The sequence below is a fragment of the Pristiophorus japonicus genome, chromosome 13 (genome assembly GCF_044704955.1).
Source record: "Pristiophorus japonicus isolate sPriJap1 chromosome 13, sPriJap1.hap1, whole genome shotgun sequence".
Classification (NCBI taxonomy): Eukaryota; Metazoa; Chordata; class Chondrichthyes; family Pristiophoridae; genus Pristiophorus; species Pristiophorus japonicus.
This window is the reverse complement of record NC_091989.1, coordinates 90,300,713-90,320,626: the sequence shown is the minus strand read 5'-3', so window position 1 is coordinate 90,320,626 and position 19,914 is coordinate 90,300,713. Positions and strand designations below refer to the sequence as shown.

The 19,914-nt window shown below is 50.0% G+C and overlaps 1 protein-coding gene across 1 annotated transcript in view; it reads left to right on the top strand.

Moving 5' to 3' along the window:
• LOC139278144 (uncharacterized) overlaps nt 1-17,537 on the top strand; it is a 56,163-nt gene extending 38,626 nt beyond the window's left edge. The window contains exons 3-6 of the mRNA XM_070896800.1: nt 4,170-5,272; nt 5,711-6,229; nt 11,002-11,286; nt 17,496-17,537. Coding sequence (XP_070752901.1) covers nt 4,170-5,272; nt 5,711-6,229; nt 11,002-11,286; nt 17,496-17,537 — 1,949 coding nt within the window. The remainder of the gene's footprint in view (nt 1-4,169; nt 5,273-5,710; nt 6,230-11,001; nt 11,287-17,495) is intronic.
• Nucleotides 17,538-19,914: the final 2,377 nt, after the last annotated feature.

The following is a 19,914-nucleotide window of genomic DNA, read 5'->3' as shown; positions in this document are numbered from 1 at the left end:
AATAACTGTTTATCGGAATCCTGGGATTTCCATCCCATAGCCTGTACAGCTCGGACTTTAGCTCCCATATCCCGATCTAATTGGTTACATCGATCCACCAATGCTGCAAAGGTAGTTCCTCTACCTTCCGGTAACACTACCTTAAGTATTTTGGACAGTTCTGGCTTTAGACCTGCCACGAAAGCTGCTTTCAGGGGTCCAAACACTTGTTCATCCATTTCCTCATCCGTATTATTCATACCCGAATGTTCTAGCCACGTGGATCTAAACCGCTCGTCATACTCCAGGACCTCCTCTGTTCCTTTCTGTTGGCAGGCTGCAATTTTTCCCCAGTCGATCTTAGCTGGACTGAAGGCTTGCAGCCAGTGTTTAATCGCCTCCCATCCTGCGTCTAATTCTTGCTCATCCTGCCCCAAAGCTTCATCTACCTTGTCGTGCAATTTTCTTCCCTGTGTTTTTGGCACCATTATTGTCAAAATTTGCACTCCGTCCCAGGGATGAAGTTGATATATATTTCTTAAGCGGTCCAATTGGTCCCACGTTTTTACTCCCCCTTTCTTTGGATTGGGCAATTCTTTGGACCATTTATCAATTTTCTCTGGGTCTGCCGGATCATGAGCTAAGTATTCTGCATACAGCCTTTTCTTTGTTTTTTTGGTTCCGCCCTCATCCGCAGTCTCTTCTGATTTGACTACAACTCATCTTTTTTTAAACGGGGCAAAGTGCACCCCTAATTCTTCATCATCCTCCGACACTGTATTGTCAGAGGATTCAGAAACCGTATCTATTCCTCGGTCGTGTCTTCGGGTTTGCGCTTTTAATTTATCCAAACATGGGTACCCTGGGAATTGATCAATACATTTTCCTTTTCCTATTACTGTCTCTTGACCTAATGATTTTTTCCATTCTTTAATTTCACCTTTAAGATCTTTAACTTCCGCTTCCAGCTTTTCAAGTTTAAGCTTTTTCTGTCGCAGCTGTGCACAAACAGCTTGCAATTGATCCTTTGTACTGGTCAGTTCTCGATCATGTTGGGAACGCATTATAATTTCATTCCAGTTTCGGATCTGGCCCATAACCGCTAGGGACCATCTAGTTCGCTCTTTATTTTTCATACGGCTCGTTTTTCCCCAGACCCTTTTAATCTCGTCCAAGGACCATTGTCCTTTGGAGCTTCCGTACTTTTGTTCGATCTTAATACAGGTTTTAGATAAGTTGAATTGTTGCTCTATGTATTCTTTCTACTGTTCGAGAATTAAATCTACCAAAACTTCAGGTGGTGCCTGCCCACCTTTAACATTTGTAGGCAATTCTTTGTTCTTGTCTCCTGCTGCCATTTCTTTACTCGGGATCTTTACTGGGGCCTCGAGTCGTAGGCTTGCTAGCCGATCAATAGGTCGGTGATTAATTAACTAACACACCGCCGAAGTTTAGACGTCTATGGGACCTCGAACCGACTACCAAACGGAGGGTTCGCAAACCGGAGGCTTTCGGAATCGCATAGAAGGAGAGGCGAATTTAGACTTTTGACCGAGGACTTTTTTTAAAAAGAGGAGTGCTTACCTCAATATGTAGGTCCGATGTCCAAAATTCAGTTTCTTTCCTCAGCGATCCTGTTCACAGCGCCAAAATTGTTAGATCTCTTAATTTCCAATGAAATACGAACTCCGATGGTAGTTTTAACTTTTTAATCTTGGCAGAGAGCAACAAACTGCTTGGCTTCAAGCCAGGTCTTTGTTCTTACTGAGACACATGGTCAAAATGGCTGTATTTTATACCTGGATCAATTTACAGAAAAGAACTCGCCTTCTTTGACCTTATTGGCTCAATTGAAAGTCTTTTAACATTTTAATTGGCTTGCTACCCAAGGTCCGAAAATGTCAAGTTGATTGATGAGTTAATGTAACATGCCGAACTGCATGTAGCAGCCTTGACTTGGGGGTCTGTGAATTTTCACAGTCTGTTTAAATGAGCCTGTTTGAATACTCTATCAGGTCCTGAGGAAAGGTTTTTCAAGTTCTTGCTGATAATCGGTCATACTGGACAAGAAATAGCAGAAATAATACTGGCCTTTCTGGATGAGAACGGGATCGACATACAAAATTGTCGCAGACAATGTTATGATAATGCTTCAAATATGAGCGGGAAATACATTGGTGTCCAAACTATATCAAAGAGCAATGCCCATATGCGACATTTATACCATGCACAGCGCACTCACTCAAACTTGTGGGGAAAAACAATGCTGAATGCAGCCCAGTGATCATCAGATTTTTTGACATTGTACAAAAGTTGTACACTTTTCTCTCTGTATCACTGGCGACTGCTTTATGAACATAAGAACATAAGAAATAGGAACAGGAGCAGGCCATACAGCCCCTCGAGTCTGCTCCGCCATTTAATACGATCATGGCTGATCCGATCATGGACTCAGCTCCCCATAACCCCTTATCCCCTTATCGTTTAAGAAACTGTCTATTTCTGTTTTAAATTTATTCAATGTCCCGGCTTCCACAACTCTCTGAGGCAGGGAATTCCACAGTTTTTCAACCCTCTGAGAGAAGAAATTTCTCCTCATCTCTGTTTTAAATGGGCGGCCCCTTATTCTAAGATCGTGCCCTCTAGTTCTAGGCTCCCCCATCAGTGGAAACATCCTCTCTGCATCCCCCCTGTCAAGCCCCCTCATAATCTTATACATTTCAATAAGATCACCTCTCATTCTTCTGCATTCCAATGAGTAGAGGCTCAACCTACTCAACCTTTCCTCATAAATCAACCCCCTCATCTCCGGAATCAACCTAATGAACCTTCTCTGAACTGCCTCCAAAGCAAGTATATCCTTTCGTAAATATGTAAACCAAAACTGCACGCAGTATTCCCGGTGTGGCCTCACCAATACCTTATATAGCTCTAGCAAGACTTCCCTGCTGTTATACTCCATCCCCTTTGCAATAAAGGCCAAGATTCCATTGGCCTTCCTGATCACTTGCTGTACCTGCATATTATCCTTTTGTGTTTCATGCACAAGTACCCCCAGGTCCCGCTGAACTGCGGCACTTTGCAATCTTTCTCCATTTAAATAATAACTTAATGAAAAACTAAGGTCTTTATGGCTGTCTGTGGTCAAACAGCTTTCTGCTACTCGATGGTCAGCAAGGTATGAAGCCGTGTCAGCCCTGCTCAAAGGTTATACTCCCATATGCAAAGTGTTGGAATCCCTGGCGACTGACGTGGAACAGAAAGTTGAATGCCGAAATGAAGCTCAGTTGATCCTTGACAAATTGGGTGAACTGGATTCAGCTATTCTCATTGTCATTTGGAAGTCTTGAAGCGCTTTCACCTGACCAATCTCTCGCTTGAATCTGAATGTCATGATGTCCTTACTCGAGTCCCTTGTCGTTTTGTCAAGACCCAGCGGACAGAGTTTGAGGACTTCGAAGACCTAGGGGTTAAACTGTGTGGCCACAGTGAGTACAATTGAGCTCAGAGGTGCGTCCGGGTACGCAACCACTGCTATGATGATGGAGATGCTGAAAACACTGTGCTGTCACCCAAGGAGGAATTCAAAACTGAAGTGTTCCTTGTCATCATTCATCAACTAATCAGTACCTTGAAACTTCGCCTTGAAGCATACAAGGAAATCAACTGTAAGTTTGGATTCCTGTCCAAGCTAGCCGCTCTCTCGACTCCTGAGATCAAGCAAGCCGCAACAAATCTTGCCCGCTCCTATCCCAAAGATCTGGAACCTATGATTGAAAGTTAATTCATCCAGTTTTCTAGCTTGGTGGCATCCTCAGTCTTCAGTTGTACCAATTTTGGGCCACTAAAACCCGGCTTCTGCGGAGGAGAGAGTGCACCGGCCTTCCCACTTTAAAAGCATCTATGCACAGGTTTGTGTAAACCATCATCCAACATACCAAGTCCTGCGGCAATGGGGGAGAGGCGAAGCGACAGGTGGAGGTGATCACTGGGAGTCGCAGCCTCAAACCTGCACGTAGGCGGCCTGTGGGCAAGTGGTCGCTGGACTCTGAATCCAGGGCAGCAGAGGAACCCGGCAGCACCCCAGGCGACTGAGCAGCCATCTTTAGGACAGCACTGCTCACCCTTTATAAGGGAGGGGCCTAGAAAAGGTGGGCCAAACATTGCCTGCCCTTCTATCAACTGGCCAGTATACCACGGCTGGCAGTTCAACCCATTCTGCGGTCGAAAATACAGCAACAGTCGAAAACTTCATAACACAAGAAAACTTCTTCTTGGACAATGGAACGTTCGCACACTCTTAGACAGAGCTGACACTACAAGACCGGAAAAAAGGACTGCCCTTATTGCAAGAGAGCTGCAGCGTTATAACATCGATATAGCAGCTCTGAGTGAGACAAGACTCACAGAGGAGGGCTGCGTGAGTGAACTAGGTAGCGGCTACACCTTCTATTGGAAAGGCAAGGCAGAGAATGAGAACAGGATCTACGGAATTGGCATAGCAGTGAAGACTTCTCTTATGCAACAGTTTCCGAATCTGCCTGAAGGGATTAACGAAAGACTTATGAAACTGCATTTCCCCCTGAATGCCAAGTGCCACATCACCATTATAAGTGCTTATGCACCCACCCTTCCAAGCCCCGATGAGATGAAAGAGAGGTTCTATGAAGATCTAGACAGACTGGTCAGGTCCACACCTGCTGGGGACAAGTTGATCATCCTGGGCGATTTCAACGCCCGAGTTGGAAAAGACAGCAAGCACTGGAAGGGAGTCATTGGACAGCACGGCACAGGAAAATTAAATAGTAATGGTCTCCTTCTCTTGAGTATGTGCGTGGAGAACGACTTGACTATCGCAAATACTCTATTCAGGCAGGCCGACAAGTACAAAACAACTTGGATGCATCCCAGGGCTAAGCAATGGCACATGATAGACCATGTCATTGTAAGAAGTCGAGACATCAAGGATGTAAAGATCACAAGAGCCATGTGGGGAGCAGAATGCTGGACAGATCACCGTCTAGTCAGATCCACCCTCCAGCTGTACATTGCTCCACTTCAGTGCAAGCGCCCAAAACCGAGCAGAAGTGCCTTTAACACAGCTAGGCTGAAACATCAGTGCTACCGTGAGCAGTTCCAGGATGACCTCGATAACATGCTGATGTCTCACGGACCGCTCATCGGCAACACCACACAGAAGTGGACAAAACTCAAACAGATGATGACAGACTCAGCAAAGACAACTCTTGGACTTAAAAAGAAGATACACCAAGACTGGTTCGATGAAAACAACGTTGAGATCTGCAAGACGCTGGATGAAAAGAAAAAAGCATATCTAAAATGGCAAAATGACCCTTCCTCAATTTCCAAGAGGGACCGCTGCAGACACATGCAGAACAAAGCACAAAGAGACCTTCACCAGATGCAAGATAAATGGTGGCAGACGAAAACAGAGGAAGTGGAACATTATGCTGAAACTCACAATACAAAGATGTTCTTCAGCGCCATCAAGTCAGTCTATGGACCATCAAAACCCAGCACTACTCCACTCCTTTCAGCAGATGGCAGCACTTTGATCAAAGACAGGACTGGCATAAATGAGAGGTGAAGAGAACACTTCAGTAATCTTCTTAATCGACCTTCAACAGTGAACGAAGAAGCACTTGTCTCCATACCCCAGCAACCTATCAAAGAAGATCTTGATCTTCCTCCCAACATGGACGAAGTAAAGAAAACCATCAACCAGATGAGTACAGGAAAGGTTCCAGGAAAGGATGGAATCCTTGCCAAAATCTACAAGGCAGTAGGCCCAGCAACTCTTGAGGCCTTTCATGACATAATAACTAGCATCTGGGAAGAGGAAGACATGCCACAGGACTTTTGTGACGGGATGATAGTTTCACTCTACAAGAACAAGGGCAACAAAGCAGACTGTGGCAACTACAGAGGAATATCGCTTCTGTCCATTGCTGGGAAGATCATCGCCCGCATAGTGCTGAACCGACTCTTAGCTAGTGTCTCAGAAGCAAATCTTCCAGAAACACAATGTGGCTTTCGACCTGGTCGGAGCACAGCAGACATGATCTTTGCACTCAGACAAGTGCAGGAGAAGTGCATTGAGCAGAACATGGACCTGTACGTTGTATTTATTGACCTCACTAAGGCCTTTGATACTGTCAACAGAGCAGCGCTGTGGTCAATCTTGACGAAACTTGGGTGTCCAAGGAAGTTTGTCCACATCATCGAGCTTGTAGTATTCCTGCACCTTACTACAAACTCACACGAGGCATAGATATATCAGACACGGTCACTCCATGACCTTCACCTTTATTGCCAGGACCAAGGAGTGCTGACCCTGGGTGGGACCTCCCCTTTTATACCTGGAAACCCAGGTGAGGAGTGTCTCCCGCAAGTTCACCTCCTGTGGTCAGGGTGTGCATTTCTAGGGTACAGGTACAGTGTACATGAGTTACAGTTACAAGACTATGTCATTGCAAGATGGTTAAATACATGACATCACCTCCCCCCTTAAGTCTTTTTGTTTCAGAGGTTAAGTCTGTCAGGTGGTCGACGCTCTCGTGGAGCACCGCAGTTGTGGCTCTGGTGGCTGAGCCTTGGCGTGCGTCTCTGTCACTTGAGGTGATTCCGGCCTGTCCGGGCTGGCCGCAGGGACTGTACATGCTGAGGGCTGTCTTTGTTGCTCGTCTGCTGGCAGTGGTGTGGGTGCCATCTCATGCTCTTCTTCAGGTTCCTCCGTGTCTGCACTGAACCTAGTCTTTACTTGGCCCAAGTGTTTGCTGCATGTCTGCCCATTGTTTAGTCGGACCACCATGACTCTATTTCCAATCTTTGCCAATTACGGTGCCCTCAAGCCACTTGGGTCCCAAAGCATGGTTAAGAACAAATACCGGGTGATCTATTTCTATACACCTACCCCTTGAGTTTCGATCATGGAGCTCGGTTTGAGACTGGCGCTTGCCCTCAACATTGTCTGCCAGGGCTGGGTGAATGAGGGATAGCCGCGTCTTGAGCGTGCGTTTCATGAGGAGTTCCGCTGGCGGGACTCCCGTGAGCGATTGCGGGCGGGACCTGTAGGCCAGTAGGAGGCGCGATAGGCGGTACTGAAGGGAGGGTCCTTGGATGCGTAGCATGCCCTGTTTTATGACTTGGACCGCCTGTTCCGCCTGGCCATTGGAAGCCGGCTTGAACGGTGCTGTCTGGACGTGCTTGATACCATTGCCCGACATAAACTCCTGGAATTCATGGCTGGTGAAACACAGGCTATTGTCGCTGACCAGGATGTCCAGCAAGCCATGGGTCACGAAAACCGTACGCAGGCTCTTCACGGTGATGGATGTCATGCACGAGTTCAATATGATGCATTCGATCCACCTTGAGTATGCATCGGCAACGATCAGGAACATTTTCCCCATGAACGGGCCCACATAGTCTACGTGAATACGTGACCATGGTCTGGTGGGCCAGGGCCACGGGCTGAGTGGGGCCTCCCTGGGGGCATTGCCCAGCTGGGCACACATCGTGCACCTGCGAACCCAGTGTTCCAGGTCTGAGTCAATCCCCGGCCACCATACATGTGACCGGGCAATGGCCTTCATTAACACGATGCCAGGGTGCTCGCTGTGGAGTTCCCTGATGAACACTTCCCTTCCTTTCTGGGAGCATGACTACCCGGCTGCCCCATAGCAGGCAGTCGGCTTGGATGGAGAGCTCATCCATCAGTCTCTGAAACGGTCTGACTTCCTCGGGGCACGCCCTGTGTGCGGGCTCCCAATCCCCAGTCAGGACACATTTCTTTATCATGGATAGGAGGGGGTCCCTGTTGGTCCAGAGTTTGATCTGGCGGGCTGTGATGGGGGAGCCCGCAGTGTCAAAAGCCTCAACGGCCATGACCATCTCGGCGCTCTGCTCCGACGCTCCCTCGGTGGTGGCCAGTGCAAGCTTGCTGAGCGCGTCAGCACAATTTTCGGTGCATGGCCGGTGCCGTATGGTGGAGTCATATGCAGCCAGCGTGAGGGCCCAGCGCTACATGCGAGCTGACACATTGGCGTTGACAGCCTTGCTGTTGGACAACAAGGATGTTAACGGCTTGTGGTCCGTCTCTAGCTCGAACTGTCTATCAAAAAGGTACTAGTGCATCTTTTTCACACCGTAAACACACGCGAATGCTTCCTTCTCGACCATGCTGTATCCACGCTCTGCCTGGGAGAGTGATCTGGAGGCAATAGCCACCGGTTGGAGTCGGTCGTCATCGTTACCCTGCTGCAACACACACCCAACCCCATAGGATGACGCATCGCATGTTAAGACCAGTTTTTTACAGGGGTCATACAAAGTCAACAGTTTGTTGGAACACAGCAGATTCCTCGCCTTATTGAAAGCCCCTTCTTGACAGTCCCCCCAAAACCATTCACAACCTTTACGCAGGAGCATGTGTAAAGGCTCCAACAATGTGCTTAAGTTCGGCAGAAAGTTCCCGAAATAATTCAAAAGTCCCAGGAATGATCGCAACTCCGACGTGTTGCCGGGTCCGGGTCAGGGGAATCGCCTCCGTTTTTGATTCAGTGGGCTGGATCCCATCTGCGGCAACCCTCCTGCCCAAAAACTCGACCTCTGGGGCCAAAAACACACACTTGGCCTTTTTCAGCCGCAAGCCTACCCGTTCCAATCGGCGTAGCACCTCCTCCAGGTTGTGGAGGTGTTCTTCGGTGTCTCGACCCGTTATGAGAATGTCGTCTTGGAATACGATGGTTCCAGGAATGGATTTGAGCAAGTTTTCCATGTTTCTCTGAAAGATGGCTGCTGCCGAACGAATGCCAAACGGACACCTGTTGTAGACAAATAATTCCTTGTGCGTCGTGATGGTAGTCAGAAACTTGGATTCTTCAGCCAGTTCCTGAGTCATGTAGGCCGAAGTGAGGTCCAACTTCATGAACAGCTTGCCACCTGCCAGCGTGGCAAAAAGGTTCTCCACTCTAGGGAGCGGGTATTGATCTTGCAGCGATACTCGGTTGATGGTGGCTTTGTAGTCGCCACAAATCCTGACCGAGCCATCTGCTTTGAGGACGGGAACGATGGGACTTGCCCAGTCGCTGAATTCAACGGCCGAAATTATGCCCTCTCTGAGCAGCCTGTCCAGTTCACATTCAATTTTTTCACGCATCACATACGGCATCGCTCTGGCTTTGTGGTGCACTGGTCTGGCGTCCGGAGTGATGGGTATCACTACTTTAGTGTCCTTAAACGTTCCGACACCAGGTTGAAACAGTGACCCGAATTTTTGCAGGACCTGTGAGCATGAACTTCGCTCCACGGATGAAATGGCGTGCACATGCCCCCCCATTTCCAATTCATCTCAACTAGCCAACTCCTCCCCAAAAGCGCGGGGCCATTTCCCGGAACAATCCAGAGTGGCAGCCGGTTCTGTAATCCATTATGTGTTACCACCAAGTTTGCACTGAGCAGCACTGGGATGATCTCTTTGGTGTACGTCCGTAGCTACGTCTCAATGCGTTCCAGTTTGGGCCTGCTAGCTTTGTGTGGCCATAGTCTCTCAAATTGTTGGGCGCTCATGAGTGACTGGCTAGCTCCTGTATCCAGCTCCATGTGCACCGGGATGCCATTCAGTAAGACTTTCATCATCATGGGTGGCGTTTTAGTGTATGAGGTGTGGACGTCAGCCCCATGAACCCGCTGAACTTCAGCATCTATGGCTTTAACCCCAGGCCTCACCCCTCGTCTGGTTCCTCTGTCTCGCAGATTAGCCTCGCTACTGTCTTTTTGCACATCCTGGCCAAGTGTCCACTGACATTACAAATCTTACAGGTATATTGCTGGAACCTGCAGCTTTTCGCAGTGTCTACCCCCGCAACTCCAACATGAACTGAGATTGCTGTTAACAAAAGGACTATTACCAGGCATTCCTCTCTGATTGCGCATTTGGCTGTTTCTGATGGTGGGTGTTAATGGTCCCATCGCGGGGCGCATTGTTTCTCGAGATGGCGTGAATTGCCGATCCCCTTTCCATTGTCCTGTTGCAGGCCCACCCTAGAGCCTGTTGCTGCCTGGGCGGTTTCGAAATGCCCTTGCCTACCTGCGGGGTCCCGAGCCGCGTTCACCATGTTAACTCCCTGGTCCATCACTACGTTTGGACCAGGGCTGCGTGTGTAAATTAGCTTGGTCTCCTTTTCCCCTGCCATAAAGGTCTGAGCTATCAATGCTGCCCCTTCTAAAGTCAAGTCCTTAGTCTTTATGAGCTTCCTGAAAATGCGAGCATGATTAATGCCCTCGATGAAAAAGTCCCTTAACATCTCCCCCCTGCAGGCATCGGAGAACTTACAAAGACTGGCCAAGCACCGCAGTTCCGCCACGTAGTCAGAGATGTTTTGACCCTCCCGAAGCTGATGAGAGTAGAACCGGTGCTGGGCCATGTGTACGCTACTCGCCGGCTTGAGATGCTCACTGATCAGCTGGCTGAGCTCTTCAAAGGACTTATCCGCTGGCTTTTGGGGTGCGAGCAGGTCTTTCATCAGCGCATACGTCTGTGGTCCGCAGCTGGTCAGTAGATGCGTCCTCCGCTTGTCTGCCGCTGTCTCTTCCAGCCAGTCCTTTGTGACAAAGCTCTGCTGGAGTCTTTCCACAAAGTCGTCCCAGTCCTCACCCACACAGTAACGTTCCTCTGTGGCATCGGTGACCATCCTCGTGGTTCGGTGATTCCCGTTTCTCGTAGCCAAATGTAGTGTCCCTGCACCTGACTACAAAATCACACGAGGCATTGATATATCAGACACAGTCATTCCGTGACCTTCACCTTTATTGCCAGGACCAAGGAATGCTGACGCTGGGTGGAACCTCCCCTTTTATACCTGGAAACCCAGGTGAGGAGTGTCTCCCGCAAGTTCATCCCCTGTGGTCAGGGTGTGCATTTCTAGGGTACAGGTACAGTGTACATGAATTACAGTTACATGACTATGTCATTGCAAGATGGTTAAATACATGACAGAGCTGTTTCATGACAACATGACAGGTGAAGTGCTCTCAGATGGCACAACCACGGCCCCATTTGCCATCTCAAATGGAGTAAAACAAGGTTGTGTACTCGCTCCAGTTCTGTTCAACCTATTCTTTATCTGCATCTTGAACTATGCCATAAAAGACTTGGAGTTTGGGGTCTACCTGAAATATCGATTAGATGGTTCGCTGTTCGACCTCCGCCGTCTTGCTGCAAAGACCAAAGTACGGAAACGACTCATCCTAGAGGCACTCTTTGCTGACAACTGCGCCCTCATGGTACACAAAGAGAGTGACCTACAATTCATACTCAGCAAATTTGCTGAGGCAACAGAACTGTTTGGCCTAACCATCAGCCTTAGTAAAACCGAGGTTCTCTATCAGCCTGCCCCTGGCACCACAGCACCTGCTCCCACAGTCTCCATCGGCAGTATACAACTAAAGACAGTGGACAGCTTCAAGTACCTTGGCAGCACCATATCAAGTGACGGGTCCTTGGACAAGGAGATTGATGCAAGGATCTGTAAAGCCAGCCAGGCGCTTGGTCGCTTGCGCACTAAGGTGTTGAGTCACCACCACATCCGACTGTCAACTAAACACCCTACAGGCAACACACCAAAAGGCTGGAAGCTTTCCACATGCGCAGTCTCAGATCTATACTCCACATACGCTGGCAAAACCGGGTGTCAAACCTTGAGGTTCTGGAGAGAGCACGATCAACTAGCATCGAGGTGATGATCATGCGAGCCCAGTTCCGGTGGGCTGGACATGGCATCCGCATGGATGAGTCAAGAATCCCTTGTCAGCTTCTTCACGGCGAGCTCTGTGAAGGCCGAAGACACCAGGGGCGCCCCTGCAAGCGCTGTAAAGATTGCATTAAGGCTAACCTCCAGTACTGTGGCACTCGAGAATGCAGCAGCTAATAAAATTCAGTGGCGAACCCTCACGATGACTGCTTGCCAGACCTTCGAAGAAAGCCGATGTCAACGTCTGCGGGACACTAGAGATAGACGACATCAGGTGGCAGTACTGTCAGCATCAGGCACATCGAACTTCCCTTGTCCGTCGTGCAAGAGACTATGTGCATCCAGAATTGGCCTATACAGCCACTTGAAGTCACATGCCATTGATGATTAGCACAACAACGGCTTTGTTGGATACGACAGACTACCAAGTGGGGGGGGGGGGGGGCATCCTCAACAGAGCTTTAAACCTCAATTTGTGTCAAAGAAACTAAGTCAGCAGAGCTGAGAATGGACCAATACACACGCCCTCACCCAAACCTTTTCTAACATTGAAATAGCTCTTTTGGATAATTCTGTCGATGATGGTATCAAATTGAAGTGGTGAGCAGTCCTTCTCGAAACTAAAACGGATCGTTTGATGAGGTCAGGAACCGAATGGGACAAGATCGACTTAATAGTCTTTCAATCCTGAGCATCAAGAGCGAAGTACTGAGAGGACTTGACTTCTCGAAAATCATTGACGGGTTTCGCCGACAAAAATCTACGAAAAGACCAATGTAACATTACTCTTGTATTGCCTCTGTGGAGAAAATGGAATGTAAATGACAGATGATGGTCTTCCAAAAAAATTGCACTGTCTTGTTCTAAATTGTTATCATTGTTGATTTAGTTTCAAACTGTAAGGATTTAAAAAAATTAAAATGTTGTTGTTTACTGTTTATACAGGGTTTCATCAAGGTATTGGTTTGATTGTTTGGAAACATAATAAAATATTAAATGAGTGTTGCCATAGTATCAATGAGAACATAACCTGAGATGTAGACCTGACCTGACCTTGACCTGATAAATACTCAGTATAGTGCCCTGTGACTTAGCTCACTAATGTCACTTACTGCAGGATATGAATGGGAGTAGAGGGCCCATGGCCAGGGTACTGCCCGGGGCCCGAGGCACCCTTAATCCGTCCCTGTGCCCCGTGGCACTATTTGAAGAACAGTGGTCGTAGCCAACACCAATCCCTCAACCACCAAAAGCAGACTAACCCTACATTTATCTCATTGCTGTTGATGGACTATTGCTGTGCGCCAATAGTGACTACATTTCAAAAGTAATTCTCTGAAGATTCTGAGGATGTGAGTGCAGGATGTTTATTTGTTGTTGTTTCCGAGACATTGAACAAACCGCTTAAGCCTGTACAGTTTAATTATTATTATTAGGCTATTTGCCTTTAAGAGCTCAAACAGGTGTGAGCAGGAAATTAGCAGACATCAATAATCCAATCGAATTAAATCATTCACATGGAGCACGTGCAGATATAGCATTCAGGGACCCGGAGTGGCCTATCCCCCTATTAAAGGGGCTGGCTTGGGGCAGGTGCTGGTCAGGAGTGAGGATGCAGTTGGTGGGGTGGTGGGTGTTTGTGGCCAGGTTCCGGGTGTGTTGGGGCGGTGAGGCTGGGTGGGTCTCCGGGCTGCCGGCTGTCTTGGTGAAGTGCCAGGAGGACCTCCCAGTGGTCACCGCTTTGCAGAAGCTGTTTGGGACCGAGTGCCTGGTCAAGACTCCTGAGCCTGGGGCAAGGTGGCCTGTCCATCCACCCGGGTAGACCATGAGCTTCAGGGCGTGGTCTTTGAATATGGACTGCACCAGTGTGGGATCTCTGCCTGGGTACGGAGTTTCTCCAAACTCCCTGCCCGTGGCAACATTCTCTGTTAAACATTGCAGCAGTTTGTGTAAAGCCCTTCACTGATGCTGTACTAATTGGAATGTGCTTTCTCCTGTTCAAATCTTGTATTGGACTTCACTTCAAGGAACTGTTCCTCACTGTCAATCTATCCTCAATCTTGTACATCAATCTCTTGCCTATCTGTATTGTACACGTGTAAACTTGGCTGGGGCCGAGTCACTCATTCTGAACTGACCATTTTCAATTCTATCTTGATCCTTTTTTGAATCTCAAGAGCAATACAGATTAAGGTCACTTTACTCACATGGAAAGACTATTTTCTCTTCTCCCCACCACAATCCAATAAACAAGATTTTGCCTCCACTACTCGACTTAAAAGCCTAGTCTTTGATGAGCTTTGTGATGTCAAACTCCTCTTCCTCCTCTCCCACACTATTTCTGAATCCACATTGGCTGCCTCCATGTTGGTGTGCAGGCAAGCACTTTGCCTTGCCCACTGAGGACCAATGACATATCTTTGAGACTAATAGATTTTACATCTTTTGTGAACTTCTTAAAATCCTCAAATTTCTGTGCAGTTTCAATGGGGCCAAGTTTTGGCCTGAGTTGCTCCTGTTTTTTTGGAGCAACTGGTTTAGAATGGAGTATCTTAGATATTGCAATTCTCGGCATTTAGTTTGCTCCAGTTCTAGTCAGTTCGAACAGTTTCAGTTTGGAACAGATTTTTTTTTCAAAAGGCGGTGTGTCCGGCCACTTACGCCCGTTTTGAAAGTTTAGGCAGTGAAAACTTACTCCAAACTAACTTAGAATGGAGTAAGTGTAGATTTTTGTACGCTCAGAAAAACCTTGTCTACACTTAGAAAATCAGGCGTAGGGAATGGGTGGGGGGGGGGAGGGGAGGTTTAAAGGGAAGTTTACAAACATTAAACACTTCAGTTTTACAAATAAAGAGCCATCATCAATAATAAATGATAAATACATCAATAAATCAACCTATAAATCAATCAAAAACAATTAATAAAAAAAAAATTAAAAATCAATAAATAAAACATTTTCTACTTACCGACTGCAGCACCGGGAGTCCTCCAACAGCGTCCTGGGACGCCCCCCCGAGCCCAGTGTGTCTCTGTCAGTGTCTCTATCTCTCTGTCTGTCTGTGTGTCTGTCTCTCACTCTGTGTTTCTGACAGCGAGGGGAGGGGGGTGGGGGAGGGGGAGGAGGGGGAGAAGGGATGTGGGAGAGAAGGAGGGGGGAGGGAGAGAGGGAGTGAGGGGAGAGAGGGGAGAGAGGAGGGAGAGAGGAGAGAGAGGAGGGAGAGAGGGGAGAGAGGAGGGAGAGAGGGGAGGGAGGAGGGAGGGAAGGAGAGAGGAGGGAGGGAGGGAAGGAGAGAGGAGGGAGGGAAGGAAGGAGAGAGGAGGGAGGGAGGGAGGGAAGGAGAGAGGGAGGGAAGGAGAGAGGAAGGAAGGGGGGAGGAGGGAGGGAGGGAAGGAGAGAGGAGGGAGGGAGGGAAGGAGAGAGGAGGGAGGGAAGGAGAGAGGAGGGAGGGAGGGAAGGAGAGAGGAGGAGGGAGGGAGCGAGGAGGGAGGGAGGGAGGGAAGGAGAGAGGAGGGAAGGAGGGAGGGAGGGGGAGAGGAGGGAGGGAGGGAGAGAGGGAGGGAAGGAGAGAAGGAGAGAGGAGGGAAGGAGAGAGGAGGGAGGGAGGGAGGAGGGAAGGAGAGGGAAGGGAAGGAGAGGGGAGGGAAGGAAAGGGGAGGGGAGGGAAGGAGAGGGGAGGGAAGGGGAGGGAGGGAGGGAAGGAGAGGGGAGGGAGGGAGGGAGAGAGGAGGGAGGGAGGGAGGGAAGGAAAGAGGAGGGTGGGAAGGAGAGAGGAGGGAGGGAGGGAGGAGATGAGGGAGGGAGGGAGAAGAGGAGAGAGGAGGGAGGGAGGGAAGGAGAGAGGAGGGAGGGAGGGAAGGAGAGAGGGAGGGAAGGAGAGAGGAGGGAGGGAGGGAAGGAGAGAGGAGGGAGGGAGGGAAGGAGAGAGGAGGGAGGGAGGGAGGAGGGAAGGAGAGGGAAGGGAAGGAGAGGGGAGGGAAGGAGAGGGGAGGGGAGGGAAGGAGAGGGGAGGGACGGAGAGGGGAGGGAGGGAGGGAAGGAGAGAGGAGGGAGGGAGGGAGGAGGGAAGGAGAGGGGAGTGAAGGAGAGGGGAGGGAAGGAGAGGGGAGGGAAGGGAAGGGAGGGAGGGAAGGAGAGGGGAGGGAGGGAGGGAAGGAGAGGGGAAGGAGGGAGGGAAGGAGAGGGGAGGGAAGGAGAGGGGAGGGAGGGGAGGGGAGGGATGGGAGGGAGGGAAGGAGAGGGGAGGGAGGGAGGGGAGGAGAGGGGAGGGAGGAGGGAGGGAAGGAGAGGAGAGGAGAGGGGAGGGTAGGGGAGGGGAGGGGAGGGAGAGAAGGAGGCTGAATGGCTGGGCCCTAAACTTCGGGCTGGATTTACAAATAGGTGGCGTCGGGTATCGGGTCTTGGGTCTTGGGTCCGGCGGGGGTTCGCGGAGATCGGGGGGGGGGGGGGAGAGAGAGTCGCGGGGGAGGGGGAGAGAGAGTCGTGGAGGTTGGGGGGGAGAGAATCGCGGAGGTCGGGGGGGGTGGAGGGAGAGAGAGTCGAGGGAGGGGGAGGGAGAGAGAATCGCGGGGGGGGGAGGAGAGAGAGTTGAGGGGGGAGGGAGGGTCGCGGAGATCGGGGGGGGGGTAAGAGTTGCGGAGGTCGGGTTGCGGGGGTGGAAGTGGAGGTCGGGTCGCCAGGTGGGGTGGAGCGGAGGTCGGGTCGGGTCCGGGGGGAGGAGCAGAGGTCGGGTCGCCGGGGGGGGGGGGGGGGCGGGCGGGGGGAAGCAGAGGTCGAGTTGGGTCCGGTCGGTCGGGCACCCACTGTAGCGCGCCTGTGCAGGGGTCCCGGCACTGATTTCAGCGCAGGGACCTGGCTCCACCCCCCACAGCTCGTGCTGCACCGCGCCCAGCTCCAGAGGACCTGCAGGGAGCCGGAGAATAGGTGAGTTTTTTTTAGGCACACTTTGTGGGACAAAAAACGGGCGTCCAGGAAACGGCGCATCCCGAAACTTGGGCCCAATGCGTGCTACTTTTATAAGGGACTTATCTGACAGAGAGTGACTGGATTGAACGTCACCATAACCCAGGTCACTGATTGGAGCGTGGGCAGGTACAGCAGGAGCGGCGAGGTCGGGGCGGAGGAGTAGCGAGAGATTGCAGAGGGACGTGATCGGGGCCCAGGAGAGGCGTGAGTTCTAGGCCCAGCAGAGGTGTGAGCCCAGGGGCAGCACGGGCCAGCGCACTCGGTCCATGCAGCAGAGCTGGTTTCCAGTTGTCTTGGGTAATCCTTGCCACTGGACCAAGACCTAGCTCTGTCAAGCCCGTGTGATGGCTGGTGTGCAACAGCCACCCCACGTTAAAAAAGATCCACGCACAGGCATCTTCCACCCTTCAGGATCCGGGATCCGGAATATGAGGTCTTTTATTGAAACACCTGTGAGCTCATTGATCTCATCCCTATTTGGCGTGGGAGCAAGTCATCCTCGAACCGAGGGACTGTCTAAGTAGAAGATCTGACTTTAATTTCTTAACAGCTGTTTGGCAATGAGAAGTTGACTTGATGCCAGCTGTAAATATTGTTGGTCACCTCTTACCAAATGAATCATGTGCCTCTTCCTCCTTGAGGCACTTATTGTGAGATGACACCCCCTCCCCACGCACCCCCTCCCCCCCCCCCCCCCCCCCCGAAATGTGCAGAAAAGCTCTGACTATTTTAATAGAGTCTTGCTTGTTAAATTCACCCTTGAACCACTTGTCTTCTAGACCTGGTACATTTTGGTGGCACTTGGCTTCACCGGAGACTGAAGATGGGAGTGCAGTGCCCAGTATAACATTTCAGAAGATTATTTGGCAAATCTAGCAAGCTATCAATGCTAACTGCGTCCCTGCCTGTCACTTATCTCCTGTGCTGTCCCTTCCAAGGCCACAACTTGTGATGACTCGGTGACTTAATAGCCAAAGTTAAAGGGCTGCAAATATTCTGGCTCTGGTGTTTATTTCAAAGTGACCGAATGGAATATGTCTCCGATGTACCTTTTTTAGAATTGATCTGATTTCAGATGCAATTTATTTTTCTATTAAACTTTCTACTTCATAGAAGCAGACCATAAAATGCACCTTTTTAAAATGATACCGGCTTAAACATTCGTTCTGCCTGGGAGCAAGGAACTAGACAGAATAAAAGCTTATTCAACAATCGTACAATGTTCAGTTTGTGTTGAAATAGTCCTCCCCCCAAACATTATATATGTGCTGTTTGTTGGTTGGAGTTTGCATTTGAATACCGACTTGTACTGTGGGGTGGGACCGACTTGTACTGTGGGGTGGGACATGTTGTTTGTCTGTAAAGCATGCACTCCCATGTTCCACCAACAGGGAGCTCATCCCCTGAAGTCCGAAGGGATCCCAGCATCCCTTGGGAGCACTATATATAAGCCGGCCCCTAAGGCCTGTTCCTCACTCTGGAGTGTCTTGTTAAAGACTGAGGTCACTGCTGCTTTAACCTCCCTGTGTGCAGTCTCATCTGTTTTAGGAACACAATAACTGCCGACGAGAATACGAATCCAACGCAAAGATGCAGCAAACTGTGGGCATCCTGGAGAAGTTCTTGGAGGGTGAGGACTGGGAAGCCTATGTCGAACGGCATACCAGTACTTTGTAGCCAACGAGTTGGACGGAGAAGGAAGCGCTGCAAAAAGGAGAGCGGTCCTCCTCACAGTCTGCGAGGCACCGACCTACAGCCTCATGAAGAATCTTCTGGCTCCGGTGAAACCCACAGATAAGTTGTATGAGGAGCTGTGTACACTGGTTTGGGAGCATCTTAACGCAAGGGAGAGCGTGCTGATGGCAAGGTATCAGTTCTACACGTGCCAACAATCTCACCTGCATCAACACGCACAAGGGACTGTTCATCTACAACAGATGCCCGTTTGGAATTCGGTCGGCTGCAGCGATCTTCCAGAGAAACATGGAGAGCCTACTCAAGTCGGTACCACACACGGTGGTCTTTCAGGACGACATATTGGTCACAGGTCGGGACACCGCCGAGCACCTACAAAACCTGGCGGAGGTCCTCCAGCGACTGGATCGTGTAGGGCTGAAGCGGTCGAAATGCGTCTTCATGGCAACAGAAGTGAAGTTTTTGGGGAGAAAGATCACGGCGGACGGCATTCGGCCCACAGACGCCAAGACAGAGGCTGTCAAGAACGCGTCCAGGCCACAGAACGTCACGGAGCTGCAGTCGTTCCTGGGACTCCTCAACTATTTTGGTAACTTCCTACGAGGGTAAAGCACCCTTTTAGAGCTCCTACATGTGTTATTGCGCAAAGGTGTGAACTGGGTATGGGGGAAAAAAAAAGTAATTGCTTTTGAGAAAGCCAGAAACATTTTATGCTCCAACAAGCTGCTTGTATTGTATAACCCCCGTGTAAAAGACTTGTGCTAGCATGTGACGCCTTGTCGTACGGAGTCGGGTGTGTTTTACAACAAGCTAACGTTGCGGGGAAGTTGCAACCTGTCGCCTATGCTTCCAGGAGCTTGTCTAAGGCCGAGAGGCCTACAGCATGTTTGAGAAAGGGGTAAAGAAAATGTATCAGTACCTGTTCTCCTCAAATTTGAGCTGGAAATCGATCACAAGCCCCTCACATCCCTGTTCGCTGAAAACAAGGGGATAAATACTAATGCCTCAGCCCGCATACAAAGGTGGGCACTCGTGCTATCAGCGTATAACTATACCATCCGCCACAGGCCAGGCACCGAGAACTGTGCGGATGCTCTCAGTCGGCTACCATTGCCCACCACGGGTTGGAAATGGCGCAGCCTGCAAACTTGTTGATGGTGGCGCAGCCTGCAGACTTGTTGATGGTCATGGAAACGTTTGGAAATGATAAATCACCTGTCACGGCCCGCCAGATTAGGACTTGGACCAGCCAAGATCCTCTGCTGTCCCTAGTAAAAAACTGTGTACTGCATGGGAGCTGGGCCAGCATCCCCGTTGAAAAGCAAGCGTTAATCAAGCCGTTCCAGCGGCGAAAGGACGAGCTGTCCATTCAGGCAGACTGCCTGTTGTGGGGTAACCGCGTAGTGCTACCAAAAAAGGGCAGGGAGACGTTCATCTCGGATCTCCACAGCACACACCCGAATGTAGTAATGATGAAAGCGATAGCCAGATCCCACGTGTGGT